General features: G+C 36.7%; 1 protein-coding gene across 1 annotated transcript in view; it reads left to right on the top strand.

Annotated features, from left to right (window-relative positions):
• The window catches only part of mical1 (microtubule associated monooxygenase, calponin and LIM domain containing 1), a 34,662-nt gene extending 24,919 nt beyond the window's left edge, over positions 1-9,743 (top strand). The window contains exons 18-24 of the mRNA XM_046869595.1: positions 260-1,157; positions 2,997-3,106; positions 3,351-3,458; positions 5,427-5,520; positions 6,054-6,147; positions 8,128-8,201; positions 9,170-9,743. Of these exons, the coding sequence (XP_046725551.1) occupies positions 260-1,157; positions 2,997-3,106; positions 3,351-3,458; positions 5,427-5,520; positions 6,054-6,147; positions 8,128-8,201; positions 9,170-9,369 (1,578 nt within the window). The 3' untranslated portion in view covers positions 9,370-9,743. The remainder of the gene's footprint in view (positions 1-259; positions 1,158-2,996; positions 3,107-3,350; positions 3,459-5,426; positions 5,521-6,053; positions 6,148-8,127; positions 8,202-9,169) is intronic.
• Positions 9,744-16,903: the final 7,160 nt, after the last annotated feature.

The raw sequence follows: 16,903 nt of genomic DNA, 5'->3' as shown, positions 1-16,903 counted from the left end.
AACAGATTGGCCATCTAAAATGATCCTGCACAAACTGCTCAAACACTTAAACACAGCCATTCATAGTATTTTTTCCACTCTTATCTGATGCAGCAATTTCTTACGATATTGGTACCCATCCCGGATTTCCCAGATCATTACCAGATATAATCATCATGCTTGCATTTTCTCTGAGATGCGATGAGGCTGGATTTGAGAGTATTCTAAAAGGCTGCATGTCAGTTTAAATGCATTGCCATTTTTCCCCCCATCTTTACAGGATCTTAAAAGAAACCAGAGCAGTCACACTGAGCAGAGTGAGGAACAGAATGTGGAAAATGAAGCAAGTGAAAATGAGCGACAGCAAGAAAGTGTTTTTAATGCGACTCCTCAGATGTGTCGCTCTGTAAAAAGAAAAAGCTCCTATAAAATATCGATAGATTCAGAATGTGATGAAACCACAGAGTCCAACAGTTTTACAGAGCCTGAGGACCAGCTGGGATTGACTGGTGTCCAAGACCCCACTCCTGAATTGGACCCGGTATGCCAGACACAGTCAAAGGACAGTGATATCCAAATAGGTGATGATTGTTCCATTCCTGTTCCTACCCCAGTGCCAGCACCACGTGGTTCTCGAGTGCCTGTCCCTAAACCCCGCACCATCCATAACATTTCATCACCCACTGACATGGATGAGAATCAAGATCCTTTACCAGACCTCACTACCGTCATATCTGTGCCGAAAACCCTTCCTGAAAATTACTTCGACTCTCAAACTTTTTCTGCTCAGACAGAAAATGGCCTGAAAATAGACACTGAATCCAAACCCAAAGTTTCACTTAAGAAGCTCCAGTTAACAGCAGAGGAGAAAACGCAGCTGACAGACTTTACCTTTAACCAGGACTCCGACTCTGAGACCCCTGCGTCCTCCTCATCTACATCCTCATCCTCCAGGCCACAGGACGGAGGAGGAGCAGAGGAGGAGGGTTACTCAAGTGGAGGATCATTGTGGAGCAACCTTCGACAGAAAAAGCTTCGCCGGGGTTTGAGAAAGAAGGAGGATGGACAGAGAGAAAGTCAGCTTCAACAGGGAAGAGTTAGATCCAAGTTTTCACCCTGGAACCTGTCTTCACCACGGCTGCAGCACCGCTTCAGTGTGCTACGAATACATCCTTCAGGTATAGACATGTTACTGCTTATCCTTGTATCAGATTTAACACGGTTAACTTTGGAATTTATTGACCGATTGATTGATTAAATGATTGATTAAATAAGGGTTAAATCTGGGGTGGTGACTGGAATAAATCGGGTGAATAAAATTTTTAAGCTGTGTATCATTTGGTCTGTTATATAAAGGCTCTAACTAGGGATGTGCATCTATATAAGGCTGATGTGATTAGAATCTCGAAAGCATAGCCAACAAATGATACATTGAAGATACATATGAAGCAGCTCCTGATGAGATACGATTCACCCCATTACGATGCAGTGCGATCCGAGTTCGATTTGACTGAACACAATGCGATTCAATGCAATACGTTGCAATGAAAAAAAAATATGATGCTATGCAATTCAACATGTTAGATACGTAGTTCGGTTTTATTTCTTTGGTTCAGAAGACAGCAAATCATACATTTACTCAAGTGCCAGGAAGATGCAGCTCTACTTCTGCCATGTTAATCAATAAATGATGTGACTCTCAGGACACGCCTGTCTTCCCATCGTTGTGATGTATCATATTTAAGTAAGCAGCGAGAGAATGTGCTTCAAAAACAGTTTGGCAAAAATAACTTAATCTACATTTAAAATATTGGTCACAAATTGTTGGTCATAATTGGTTAACTTTTATGCCAACACACCGAATTTAATCGGTGAATCTTACCTTCCTTGCTCTAATAATAAGTGAAGTAATGGCAATAGAAGGTCTTCATTTTTATCTGGGAAACGTATCTTATTTTCCGTAGTGATTTCTTTTTATTTTAATAGTTTATTAGTGCATGTAAAAGCCCTTATTGAAAAACTGTACTCGACGCTAATCCAATGTTAATCAAAAATGTAGTTAATGAGAAATATGTGTTTGTGCTTTGGCAAGCACCATCATCTCTTAGAAAGTCAGTGAAAGGCACTAAAATAAGGAATTGGCACTGACTGCAGGAAATGAAGTTAATTAACTTTTTAAACATTGGCTGGAAAGCTGAAATTATTGCTGGTTTTTGAGCAGATTCATGTTTGAGCACCTACATTTTTTTGTGTGTCTTTTTTCCATTTTCACTTATTGCATTTTTATATATATATATATATATATATATATATATATATATATATATATATATATATATATATATAAAATGCAATATGTCATTTCAATATAGCTTGCAAGGTGTTTGTTCAGTCTCAGAAAAAATATAAATATGGTTCATGTTTGTACTGTTGCAGGAATATCTGGTCTTAGCATTTTGTTATATCGGTATAGATATAGGCATTCAGTTGCTTTACAGTACAGAGGGGAAGGACTAAAACCGTGTCCAAGACCTGTGTATTCAATATGCTGTTGCAAAAAGACCACCTAATGAGACCCTTACTTTCACTTCTGCAAACAAACAAGTACATTTTTGCTAACATAAAATAGACAGTGCAGCTATTAAGTAACATACATCATTACCTTTTCTCATGTTTAAAGAATAAACTAGACTACATTTTGAATGCTAGCACACACTTTATTTTTTTTATTTTTTTTTTAGGTTGATTGAAATACTGATTTAAGTATATATGGAATTAAAATGGGCAGAACATATCCGAAAGTAAATCCAAATTTGATCACAAAGCTAGGTTTAAATAGGAAAGTAATATATTTTCCTAAAAATTGTAAATGCTTTTACTTAGGTAATGGTTAGTTAATGTTGTATCTGAGTGTAGATTCTGTAGATCTGTGACACAGGATTATGTGGTTTTGTATGTTTCAAATCAGAACCCATGTCTGAATTTTGTGACTGATGTTTTTTTAACTTCATAATCAGGACTATGTCAGGCAGATTTGGATGATGAGGTCGATGCTGATGAGGATGCTGATGAAGATGAGGAAGAGAATGAAGAGGATTTTACTCTGGAGCGTTTCCTGGATAGCCAGGTTAGATGCTGGAAGCTAATTAGTAGTCATAAGCTTTTCCCTCTCAGCAGGTGCTGACTGGAGATCTGCCCTTGAGGAACGAATACATGCTCATGATACAGGATATGCATATTTTAAACTTTAATTTATTTCCCAAAGTCGAATGTGGACTCTGTTAATAGAGCTTCTGAATAGAAAAATGTGTAATCCTTACGTCTTTTGTGGCTGAATTTGATAATGTTACAGTGTGTATTTATTTGTTTAGGCTGTGCCAGTGAACCTGTCTAAGGAAGAGAAACAGGAGCTAATGAAGATGAGGACTCTGGAACGACGGGCCAAGATGAGCGAACTTCAGCGCTTGCGTAAAGCTCAGGTTAGAAATAGCACATGACATATGACACATCATCAGACCAAGCATTTTAAAAATATGGATAAATATAAAATAATAAAAATACACATTTTTTATTCAAACAGATCACACTGCGAACATATATTCAATTACCCATAACATTTTGTTTTTGCAGTAACTGTAAATTGATTTCCTTTTCAAATGATTTCCACTAACACACCAAAAATGATTTTGAGAAATTCTAAGCCAATTATTGGACTACAGCCAGTAAGATGATTTGATTTCTGTTTTAGTTGAACAGACGGTACTAAAAAATGGAATTTCTGGCATTTTTCTTAAAAATATAATAAAATTGCTTTTATGAAATAAAAATCGCACACCACATTTTTCATAACTGCATAACGTCCTATGATTTATTTTGCCTGTAGATCACACTTGTCAAGCACAATGACACACGAGTACTGCTACTATGAATGTGCAATTTCATCATCACTTCCTGATATTACACTGACAATATATCAAATGACATTCAACATGACATTTATGGGACATGTGCAATTTACACGAGTTATGACTCAAAAAAATGCAAGTAATGTTAAAGGTTCTGATAATTAGAAAGTAATTACCGTAATTTCCGGGTGTCTACATTGAAACTAATGAACTTTATACAAAACTTTATACTTTATACAAAAGACAGTGTATGTTACACAGTGTAACGGGTGAAATATGTTGCGCCTTCTTTAGGAGCATAGTGGTATTTTGGGAATAGCCTGGCGCCGCATTTTTCCGATATTACTGCGTGTGTGCAAGGCCAAGGAATATGTCCTTATTATTTTCTGATGCTCATTTCTAAGTTTCTTTGACTAACCCGTAACGCTGTTGCCAAGAAAAATAAAAAAGCACGAGTTTTGGAAACCTGTCTGTGCTTATATGATTTCTGTTGCAACTGGAGTTAGTGAGCTCTCCCTTCACCCAGACTCAACACGTTACGACGGCTTGTATCTAAACAGTAGCCGACCAAGAAAGTCATTGTTCACTGCCTTCCTCCTTCCTTTCACAACTATTTCTCTCAGGAGTTTTTCTTTTGGCATCGTCATGCGTTTTTTTTTTTGTTTTTTTTGTTTTTTTTCCTTCGTTTCCGTTCGGAAATTTCATTGGTCTAATGTTTTGGGGTTCAGTTTGTTGGCTTGAAGTTTGTGAAAACGGGAAAAACCCAGGAAAAATTCATAAATAAGCCACTTCATTGTTTAAGCCACGGGGTTCAAAACGTGGGGAAAAAAGTAGCGGCTTATAGTCTGAAAAATACGGTATGCTGCTTTTCATCACTGGTTATTGAAATTGATTTATTTAAATTTAGCCATGTAGACACTGCTAAAGAACTATGTACTGTAGAAAATGTACCTGCTACTGCTAGGAAGCAGTTCCCAACTACACAGCGAATACCAACCCAAGATACACCTTCGCTTTCTCTGCTTAAACCTGAGTAGTGGAAATTAGTGGTCTTTTTAACTGAAAACATTTTTTACATAGAAAAATAATGAGGTATAAATAAATATTACACAAGTCTAATTCACAAGAATTAGAAAGAAATGTCAACGTTTCTTTATTACAGTACTTTTTTTTTTTTTATTTCCCCTCATTTCCTAGCAGTTAAACCAGTATCCAGGTTCATTACCCATTACCTACTTACATGTTTTCAAATGTTTTTTCTATATATTTAAATTTATTTATTCACTGTATTTTTACAGTCCTCTTATTAGAATATTATATTTATTTTCTGTAACCTAAGATTAGATTTGTGCTGCACCAGTATGGCGTATTATGTGTGAAAATGTTGCCCTACTTGCATCTTCTCGCCCCCACATTGCAATGGTCCTTTTATCGTATGCAGCAAAAACAGAATCTAAAATCTGCTCGGTTATGCCATGCCGTACCACTATTATCTTATAATATTCAATGTAATCATCCTTCTGGTATCTGTGTAATCTTTAGTCTATCCAGAGAAGGCTGGAGGAGATTGAGGTGACATTTAAAGACCTGGAGGAGAAGGGAGTGCTGCTAGAGAGATCTCTCAGACGAGAGGCTGGTGTGTCTCTTTCACTTTTAACGCATTCTTCACAGGATACACAACTTTTTCAGTTCAGTGCACATGCTTACCGAATGCAATCCTTTTATTGTGAGGTACATAGGTAAAATCCCCCCAGGATTGTATTAAGTAGAACAGTTATGTAGATCATAGCTTTAGAAAATTAAATATTAAATGTAAAACACACTTATATTATCCAAATGGGGTGTAACAATTGGGTAGGGTGTTTAATACATTTTTTCCATTTATTGAATTTTATTTAATCAATATAATAAAGTATATTGCATCAATTTGATTTATTTTATTTTAATTTATATATTTAATACAAATATATAAATGAAAAAAATATAAGTGAAAAAGAAGAAATATAATAATATAACAAAAGTTTCCTCTGCTACTTTTTCTATCTATTGTAAACTGGGCTCTGTCAGTCAGTCAGTGATTCAATCAGGTTCATGATGTGCTTCATATCTGTCTATCTACTGGATAAAAGTTCTGTTCTGGTCGTGTTAATCTCTGTTCTTCTTCCCAAGGTTCTGATGCCTCTACAGTAATGATTGACCAGTGGATTGAACTGGTCCAACAGAAGAATGCTCTGGTTTCAGAGGAATCCGATCTCATGGTGGCGTAAGTCAAGCCTGCCCCTGCTTATACCAGCTGTTCTATATATGGAGCAGTCATTTCTACAATAATTATTACAAGACATTCAGGATGTAATTTCTTCTCTGCCGTTGCTCCTGGCAACATTTATTTAAAATGCCTAATGCTTATTATGATGAATATAGGGGACTGATTTATGATTTAAGTTGCCTTAAGCATGCTGTAGATTTTGCCTTTTATATATATATATATATATATATATATATATATATATATATATATACAGGGAGTGCAGAATTATTAGGCAAGTTGTATTTTTGAGGATTAATTTTATTTGAGGATTTAATTTGAACAACAACCATGTTCTCAATGAACACAAAAAACTCATTAATATCAAAGCTGAATATTTTTGGAAGTAGTTTTTAGTTTTAGCTATTTTAGGGGGATATCTGTGTGTGCAGGTGACTATTACTGTGCATAATTATTAGGCAACAACAAAAACAAATTCATACCCATTTCAATTATTTATTTTACCAGTGAAACCAATATAACATCTCAACATTCACAAATATACATTTCTGACATTCAAAACCAAACAAAACAAATCAGTGACCAATATAGCCACCTTTCTTTGCAAGGACACTCAAAAGCCTGCCATCCATGGATTCTGTCAGTGTTTTGATCTGTTCACCATCAACATTGCGTGCAGCAGCAACCACAGCCTCCCAGACACTGTTCAGAGAGGTGTACTGTTTTCCTCCTTGTAAATCGCACATTTGATGATGGACCACAGGTTCTCAATGGGGTTCAGATCAGGTGAACAAGGAGGCCATATCATTAGATTTTCTTCTTTTATACCCTTTCTTGCCAGCCACGCTGTGGAGTACTTGGGCGTGTGTGATGGAGCATTGTCCTGCATGAAAATCATGTTTTTCTTGAAGGATGCAGACTTCTTCCTGTACCACTGCTTGAAGAAGGTGTCTTCCAGAAACTGGCAGTAGGACTGGGAGTTCAGCTTGACTCCATCCTCAACCCGAAAAGGCCCCACAAGCTCATCTTTGATGATACCAGCCCAAACCAGTACTCCACCTCCACCTTGCTGGCGTCTGAGTCGGACTGGAGCTCTCTGCCCTTTACCAATCCAGCCACGGGCCCATCCATCTGGCCCATCAAGACTCACTCTCATTTCATCAGTCCATAAAACCTTAGAAAATCAGTCTTGAGATATTTCTTGGCCCAGTCTTGACGTTTCAGCTTGTGTGTCTTGTTCAGTGGTGGTCGACTTTCTGCCTTTCTTACCTTGGCCATGTCTCTGAGTATTGCACACCTTGTGCTTTTGGGCACTCAGTGATGTTGCAGCTCTGAAATATGGCCAAACTGGTGGCAAGTGGCATCTTGGCAGCTGCACGCTTGACTTTTCTCAGTTCACGGGCAGTTATTTTGCGCCTTGGTTTTTCCACACGCTTCTTGCGACCCTGTCGACTATTTTGAATGAAACGCTTGATTGTTCGATGATCACGCTTCAGAAGCTTGGCTATTTTAAGACTGCTGCATCCCTCTGCAATATATCTCACTATTTTTGACTTTTCTGAGCCTGTCAAGTCCTTCTTTTGACCCATTTTGCCAAAGGAAAGGAAGTTGCCTAATAATTATGCACACCTGATATAGGGTGTTGATGTCATTAGACCACACCTTCTCATTACAGAGATGCACATCACCTAATATGCTTAATTGGTAGTAGGCTTTCCAGCCTATACAGCTTGGAGTAAGACAACATGCATAACGAGGATGATGTGGTCAAAATACTCATTTGCCTAATAATTCTGCACTCCTGTATATATATATATATATATATATATATATATATATATATATATATATATATATATATATATATATATATATATATATATATATATAATATATTATATAATGCATACCATGACATTTACTTACCCCAGCCACATGTAATACTAATGTGATATCTGTTAAATATTTGTTATCTAGCTCTCGACAGCTGGAGCTCGAGGACAAGCAGAGCATGTTGGAGCTTGAGCTACGCCGCTATATGGAGATAGAAGGTATTTTGGAAATTTTTTTTTGCTGTGGTCACTCATTGAAGTAAATATATTTTTCCATCAAAAGCTGATTTTCTGTGTAGATTTGAAAAGGATCAGAGGATGCGACAGTACCTGCTGCTGAAGACCTTTAGTTTCAATGTCTATCAGCTATTTAGCTGGATGCAGTACTATTACAATTATGTGAATTATATTTTACTGATAGCAGTCTATTCATACTATAGATATTTTAATATAGATGAAGTAAAATAAAAATTTAAACACTACTGTATAGTGTTCTATATAATATTCTATATATAGACAGTCCTTGAGTTACAATGGTTCAACTTAAAGATTTTTCAATTTTACAATGATGTTTTGTGTGCCGGGCAAACGTAGCAGCATGTATTCGGTACAATGCGTTGGGAGGCTGCCAGGACGTGCGCATCTCCTGCATTTTGACATGGCTTACTCTCACCAGCGGCCGACAGGGTTCAGTTGTCTCTGTGTCAGAGCTAGACTTTTTCTTTTTATCGGTGTCACCAGACAGTTAAACAGAGCACACTGATTAGTCTCATCTTAACAGTGCGCCCACTCTGCCACATACATATATACTGTAAGGTTTATACATTACAGTATTATAAAATGCTCTGTTTTGCTCAATTATGTACTGTAATTTGTTATTATTACCAAATTACAGTGTACTTTCCCAAACTGATCACCATTTTTTAAAGACTTCTGGGTAGGCTAGGCCATGCCTCGACTTATGATATTTTCAAGTTTTGATGGGGTCATTAAAACGCATCTCCATCGTATGTTGGAAACTGAATGTATTTTATGTAATGGTTTAAAATGTAATAAGGATATTTAAACAGGATAGCAAATTAGCCTATATTGAGATTTGTGGTATGAATTGTCTGTGTACCTTTATGCAGAAAATATCATAAATATTGTTTTAAAAAAAATTTGTGTGTCTTGTGTGTGTTTTGTAGACTCTGAAAAAACTGCAGAGCAACAGGCAGAAGAGGAGCAGATCCTACAGCAGATGCTGGAGGTGGTGGACATGCGGAATTCTCTCGTGGCCTTCCTAGAGGAGAAGAGGATTAAAGAGATGGAGGAGGAGCACATTGGCTCCACAGTGATGGAGAACAAGAGACTGTCTACTGCAGGAGCTCAGGTACACTGGGCCTGAGAGAAAACACATACTTGCAGGTACACTCGTCACCACGTTCTGCCCCTCGGCTTTTACATCTCAAACCAAAGACTTTAAAGCATACAAGCCTGTGACTTGTTACTGTGTGCACTTGGACACACTCAGGATCCATGGTTGGAGATTCAGAGCGTGTAGTGGGGTTTAAACTATCAAATCAATTGCAGAAGCTACACAAGGAAGACACCAGAGATTATTGTTAACTTTTATTACGAGCACCCAAGCCTTCACTGCCCATTCACAGCTTGTAAAGAGACCAGTGGAAGCCCCATTATGTAGCTCGACTGCCACCACCCCTCACACACACACACACACACACACACACACACACACACACACACACACACACACACACATAAATACATACATACAGTATGTACCGCACACTGTATCACACAGTGAAAGTATGGAAGATTGCATCATTATGGTGTAGGTATCACAAAGGGTTTGAATGTGTATTAGTCTATTATATTTCGCATATTTATCCAGATCTCTGGCAAGCACATAGCTGTTCTGAAAAGCTAAATGTTCATAGTGTCATTATAAAACTAATTTAAATGTGTCGTTTGTTAGAAAAAGTATTTCAGTCCTTTTGCTGCTGCTTATTGACAACACGCCATATTCTAAAATGTCAATACAAAAAGCTGTAAAAAAGAAAAAACTGTTTAAAATCATAAACCATCTAATATTTATGAATGTGTTTGACACACATTCAGGACATTTTTTATTTTTTTTTTTTTTATCTTTCACTTCTAGTCCTTGTTTTTCTTTTGTCTTCTGTATATTATTATTATTATTATTATTATTATTATTATTATTATTATTATTTTCTTGGAAACCTGTCTTAAATTAATTGATGTTGAAACTCTGAAAATAACATGAAATAATTGCTATATTTTCATTTGAATGGACTGTTAGTTGTGTTGCTTTTGTATGTTACATTCAGTAATTTACAACTCGTTGCTCATACAGGTGTAAAACAGTCCATGTCATAGACTTCCAGGGTTTTTTTTTTTTCCTTTTTTTTTTTTTTTTATTCTTTTAGCCATGATTGTAATCACATGAAATTCATACAGTAATAAAAACGGTGTATAAATAACATATTTACATGTGTGGCATGTTATTGTGGGATTTTGTGACCTGATATTGCTGAGATGACCTGAGCTAGAGCTATAAAATGCTGAAGGCATTTTGGTTGGATTTGGGCAGGAGGCAGAAAACGAGGCTGCTGTACTTCCAGACCAGCTTACTAAAAATAAAGCTAAAGGTTTCAGGAGTAAAGGTGTTCTGTAGGAGGCAATGACACTGTGTTTTTACAAAGGAACACTTTTATTTTATGACCCGTGTTATGTCTTAAATGGCAGCTTTTTCACTTTATAGTGCACCATTTTGCTTTGCCAGTGTGTATCCATGGCAGAAAGCATAGTGTTTTGTTATAGAAATGTGATAGGAATGTGCCGATTTGGCACAGCACATAAAAAAATATAAAAATTAGCAAATAGCCCAATACACAATTATTCAGGACATCTTTTTTTACAATGATCAGAATGGGCATTTTCTTCTTCTCCTCTCCATTCTCCTTCTTCTGCTACTGTAGCCTACACTCTCCATTCTCACAGTAGTGATGCTGCATAACAGCAGCAGCATTTCTGAGTGTGTTTAAAAGACCTTCAAACTATGAATCACTGGCTGTAATGGTTGCTGAACAACACAAAGCGGCACAATCTGGAATTTGGGTTTCACAATAGATGCTCTTAATTACTTTTCTATGTCAAATATCCTGCTGCACTGATTATATAGTCCGTTTGATCGAGTGCAACCTATCCTAATCTTTATGATGATTTTATTTTTTTTGCTTTAAAAACACCAACACCTGGCTTGCCTTAATTTGAATTATACCACAGTTATTATTAAAGTGACTTATCTACTAAAGTATAATTACATTCAGACAGTTAAAGGGGATATGCAATTATTACATGAAATGCATACACTAATCAACCTGGCACTATTATATGCTGAGAAATGACTGGTACTTGTGTCTATTACTGTTATATGAAATGATGCTGGTTAAATACTTACTTTGCTCTTCTCTGGCTTTATATGAACAAACTTGTTCTTCAGTTAGCATTTACTGAGCCCAGGTGTCAATAAACAGCTGACCATCAACAAGAAAAACTGATGCGGAAGTGGTAGCTCAGGGGTAAGGACGATGGACTTCTAATAAGACGGTTGTGAGTTCAAAGTCAAGTCAAGTTTATTTCTATAGCGCTTTTTACAACAGACATTGTCTCAAAGCAGCTTTACAGAATTTTAATATCAAGTACTATCAAGTACTGCTGGGCCCTTCGGCAAGACCCTTAACCCCCAAATGTATAACCCCCAGTTGTATAAATTAGATAAATGTAAGTCGCTTTGGTTAATGATATTTATGACAAATGCCCAAAATGCTAAATTTAAATAATGCCAGACAAACACCTAAGCATGTATTGTATTTGAAGGGCTCAGGGTCCGTGTGAGCATATCATACTGTATGTCCTGTAAAACACATTATGAATGTAATTCACACACCCAATTTTTTCTGCATTCACAAATTCCTCTTGTATTAGACAGTTAACAAAAAGCAACAGTAACATAAGTAATAAAAACCTGTCAAAACCTTCTAATACATAGGAATAGAAACAAACAGCTACAGTAAAACATTACCTATACATGAGGTCCTGAAGAAATTAGTTATATTTTTGAAGATTCATGATTATCACCATATTTTGTAGAAATTTAGGCACTTTTTTAGTTCAGTCTTTTGTTTCACAAAAGGAAATTAGAGTATATAGTATAGTCTGTGACTCTGGGTGTCTGCATTGTTTAACACCACCACTAGAGGACACACCATGTAAGTGTTACAAGGAAATCAAGCAAGATGGAGCCTGGGGAATCAACACAGTATCCATTTCTAAAATCGCTGTACACTGTTTTTTGGTCATGAATGAAATTATATTAGCCACAAATGCAGGTGCATTTGTTTAGACCTCTGTGCCACAGTATGTAAGGTTTTAAAAACTACACAGGTGAAGACACAATGCCCATAATGCAATACTATGAAAAACACTATGTGACATATAATATCTATAAGCTCAGCAGTTATACAATTTGTCAGATCTATTAATAACAGCAACCCTCTGTACATTGTTATGGGATAGCATTAAAAGAAATAGTTTTTTTTTGTGATTCATATCAGAGCAAAACCCAACAATTTCACTGCTGTCTACCAAAATGAACATCTGTTGGAGTATATCTGTTTGTCACTTGTTCAGTGTACAGGAGACACTGTTGTGTGTGAATTTTCCAGATCTCAATCCCATAGAATATGGAACAGTAAATTAAAGGACACAAATGCACTCACAGACTGTAGCTGAATTGTACACTCAGGAAAAAAAAAACTTTACTGCTTTTAGTAACCAAGTATTGTCAAAGAATTTACACATGCAAATTTTTTGTCCAGGAAGCTAGCTATTTTATTATTTAGGTACACAAGAATTAAACATGTGCTAGAGGTTCAGTGTCCAACAGGACCACTATACTTAAGCTGACAAAACCTGAACCTGAAGTCCATTTAAGGGCAGAATTAGCAAGAATTTATGGCTGATATTTCTGTTTAATAATGTTCTCCATACAATCTAACAGCATGAGCAGGTTGGCCAAGAAAATCAGGCAGAAATATCAGAATCCAGATGTGCAAGGCATTGACCCATGAGTGGAAAAACTTATGCAGCCAAACAAATATTTTTATTGAATGGATCTTGGTGTCCCAATTAAGCAAATATTTTTATTAAATCAATAATGGTGTTTCAATTAAACAAATATTTTTATTAAATCAATCTTGGTGTATTATTAAAACAAATATTTGTACACTTTCATCCTAAATTCTTTATTTTAATTCACAAATTATCAAGAAACTATAAAAATAAAGTTAAAAATGCTCATGCAAAGCACTATAACGTCTGCTTACATTGCACTTATTTATTAATTTTACGTGAAATATTGACCCTACCTGTCATGCCGGACACTAATACACTGAGATTCAAAAAGCCTGTTCAGTCATGCTAACAGCCCAGATGTTGAAAAATCATTTTGATTAAAACTACATTGTAAAAATGACTGCATTAACATGATATCGAGTCCTTTTGATCTTCACTTAAAAAGAGCTGATTCGCTTGTGAACATCACTAACCCTTCTAAGCCTCTGTATTGTGCATTGACGTACAACACTGGAGATTTGATGTGCTGTTTATGTAAGATCTTAGGGAACTGATTCATCCCCCAACTAAAGTTTATGTCTTATAGTCTTATGGTGTTTATGAAAGTCAAATGTAAGTAACACTTTAGATAAATACTAGAAGAAAAATCATTAATCAGGACCATATGTTTAGGAAAAATAATCCTGATGCTTCTTTAATGTTTTAAACATTTGTGTTTGCAGTAACAATACATTTCAAGCTTGACTGCACATGATTAACATTTTTTCTTTCTACAGAAAGAAAACAATATTTCTTTCTATTTTTGTTTTAATATTTTTTTGTAATATTCTTTGTTTCCCTTAATCCTTGTTATTGAATTTTCTTTTACAAGTTACAGAAAAGCAGTTCATTAGGGACCTTAAAAAAATCACACAATGTAAAACTATTATATTTAACATCTGTATTAGCGCAATGTATTTTGAATCATAGAATCCATGAAAAAATATTAGCACAGTAAATCACAGTCTTGTCACGCTCTTATTTAATGCCTCAACAAGACTAAATCACAATGAGTCTGTATTAAGACAAAATAGAGCATTGAAATTTGAGAATGTAAGACTGGCATGTGGTGGAAAATCAGGAAAGGAGGTTGGTGTGAGGATTCAACAGGCCTTTATTTCCAACTTCCCACGTCTTTCTGCAATTTTACAGGTTTTTGAATCACACTGCATTTTGAATTCATGCATATACTGAAGGTGTATTGGAAGCACTTGTTCTCTATACTTTTTAAATACTTAAACCCCCATTATGTATATTTTATAATTGTTATAAATGTTATCATTATTATTATGTATATTATAATTACGTTATATTGTTTATTACATTTTTTTTTCTTCAATTTGTGTCTGTAGTCCTCTTCTCAATGCAGTGTGGTCAGTCTTCTGCTGCCTTCCTCAGACATTTCATGTTTCTGGATGAATCTCTGCATGTCTGATAGAAAACCAATCACACTTTGGAGAGTGCTCAGCTTTCACAAATGTCACTAACTGGAATTAGAACGTGCCTGCACAGTTCCTGGACAACTAACTACTCTAAATCCGCTCACTAACTGACACGGTTATGCTGGTTTCTACTTTAAAACCACAGGACGATCCACTGTTTTCAATCCATAGAACCCTCTCAACAGTGTTGGGCAGTAACGTGTTACTGTAACAAAGTTACTTTTGACAGTAACTTATACTGTAACGCGTTACTTTTTAAAATAAAGTAACACCGTTACCGTATGGTGCGTTACCCGTTACTTTTTTAAATGAATGAATTTCGGCTGAAGTGTAGACTACAGTCTAACAGCAGCGACGCATTGTAGGATAAACCACTGTAAACACGAAGAAGACGCACTGTGGGCGTGTCTCCGCTTATTCAGGTCTGTGCGGCAGTAATGGCGAGTCGAGGCGAGAACAAAAACTTTTTAGTCAAATGTAAGCTGTGTGTTTTTGGTTCGAAGCTCATATCTACTGCGATAAACAGCAACTCCAACCTGTCAAAGCTCCTCCAGGAACTCCATGCTAGAAGGTAGAAGCTAACCAGGTGTTCTGTTGTAGATTGTTGATAGTTTTCAATTCAATTCAATTCAATTCATTTTTATTTGTATAGCGCTTTTAACAATGAACATTGTCTCAAAGCAGCTTTACACAGATAATGTGGTGATTAAACATAAATATGTTCTTTGTAAGTATGTTTGTCCCTGATGAGCAACTGTGGCAAGGAAAAACTCCCCGAGATGGCATAAGGAAGAAACCTTGAGAGGAACCAGACTCAAGAGGGAACCCATCCTCATCTGGGTTGCACCAAATGTCCATTTGAAGCAGATATACAATGTTGTGGGGTACAGTGATGATGATCAGAAGCAAACTGCACTCCCGAGTCAGTGCAGCAGACCGCCGACACCAACTACAGTCCAATCCGTCCTCAAAGCACCCGTTCTACTCCGGAATTAAGAGAACGTCCCGAGCTGCACAGAAGTGTGAAGATCCAAGGAGGGAGAGGGGCAGGAACACTGGTCACTGGAGCCTCAGGAGCATGTTTAACTCGACCGAGAGAGAGAGAGAGAGAGAGAGAGAGAGAGAGAGAGAGAGAGAGAGAGGGTGACGGGAAGAGAAGGATATGGATTATTAAGTGTAACTATTGGTGTACGAAAGTTAATGTCACTGTGCAGTTTGGACTCCGGCAAGACTCGCTATGGCAGCATAACTAAAAGGGAGAACCAGAAGGTAACACAGACATGAGGGATCTCTGGGATAAGAGACGACCCACCACACCACCGTCAACAAACCTGAGTGAACGAGTGAATGTGAGGGGACGACAGCATACAAATATACCAGTTCATATACCAGTTTTCATACTTAAGCTGTGAAAGGAACATTTTTAAGAGCTCAACACAACAGCAGAAGCCACTTTAGTTTTTGATTGTGAATATATTATTCAGCTTGCTTTGTTATTTATTTCAGAAATCCTTGTGATATATTCAGTTTGTGCTGGTTTTTCCCACGTTTTGAACCCCACGGCTTAAACAATGAAGCGGCTTATTTATGAATTTTTCCTGGGTTTTTTCCAGTTTCACAAACTTCAAGCCAAAAAACTGAGCGACATAACATTAGACCAATGAAATTTCCGAACGGAAACGAAAAAACGCACCTCACCTGTGTTCTGAGCTGCACGGCATCAGGAGAAAAAAAGTTTGTTTTTTTTAACGCACAACGATGCCAAAAGATAAACTCCCGAGAGAAATAGTTGTGAAAGGAAGGAGGAAGTCAAGTCAAGTTTATTTGTATAGCGCTTTTCACAACAGACATTGTCTCAAAGCAGCTTTACAGAAATCAACAGTCAAGGTGAATGGTGTGCATTTATCCCTGATGAGCAAGCCATGGCGACTGTGGCAAAGAAAAACTCCCTTAGATGTAACAGACAGTAAAGACAGTGAACAATAACTTTTTCGGTAGGCTACTGTTTAGATACAAGCCGTTGTAACGCGTTGAGTCAGGGTGAAGGGAGAGCTTGCTAACTTCAGTTGCAACAGAAATCATATAAGCACAGACAGGTTTCCAAAACTCGTGCTTTTTTATTTTTTTTGGCAACAGTGTTACGGGTTAGTCAAAGAAACTTAGAAATGAGCATCAGAATTTAATAAGGACATAATCCTCGCCTTGAACACACAGTAATACCGGAAAAATGCCGTGCCAGGCTATTCCCAAAATACCGCAACATATTTCACCCGTTACACC

The sequence above is a fragment of the Silurus meridionalis genome, chromosome 16 (assembly GCF_014805685.1).
Source record: "Silurus meridionalis isolate SWU-2019-XX chromosome 16, ASM1480568v1, whole genome shotgun sequence".
In the NCBI taxonomy this organism is placed as follows: Eukaryota; Metazoa; Chordata; class Actinopteri; order Siluriformes; family Siluridae; genus Silurus; species Silurus meridionalis.
The sequence above is the reverse complement of the archived record's forward strand: the minus strand, read 5'-3'. Positions and strand labels throughout refer to the sequence as shown.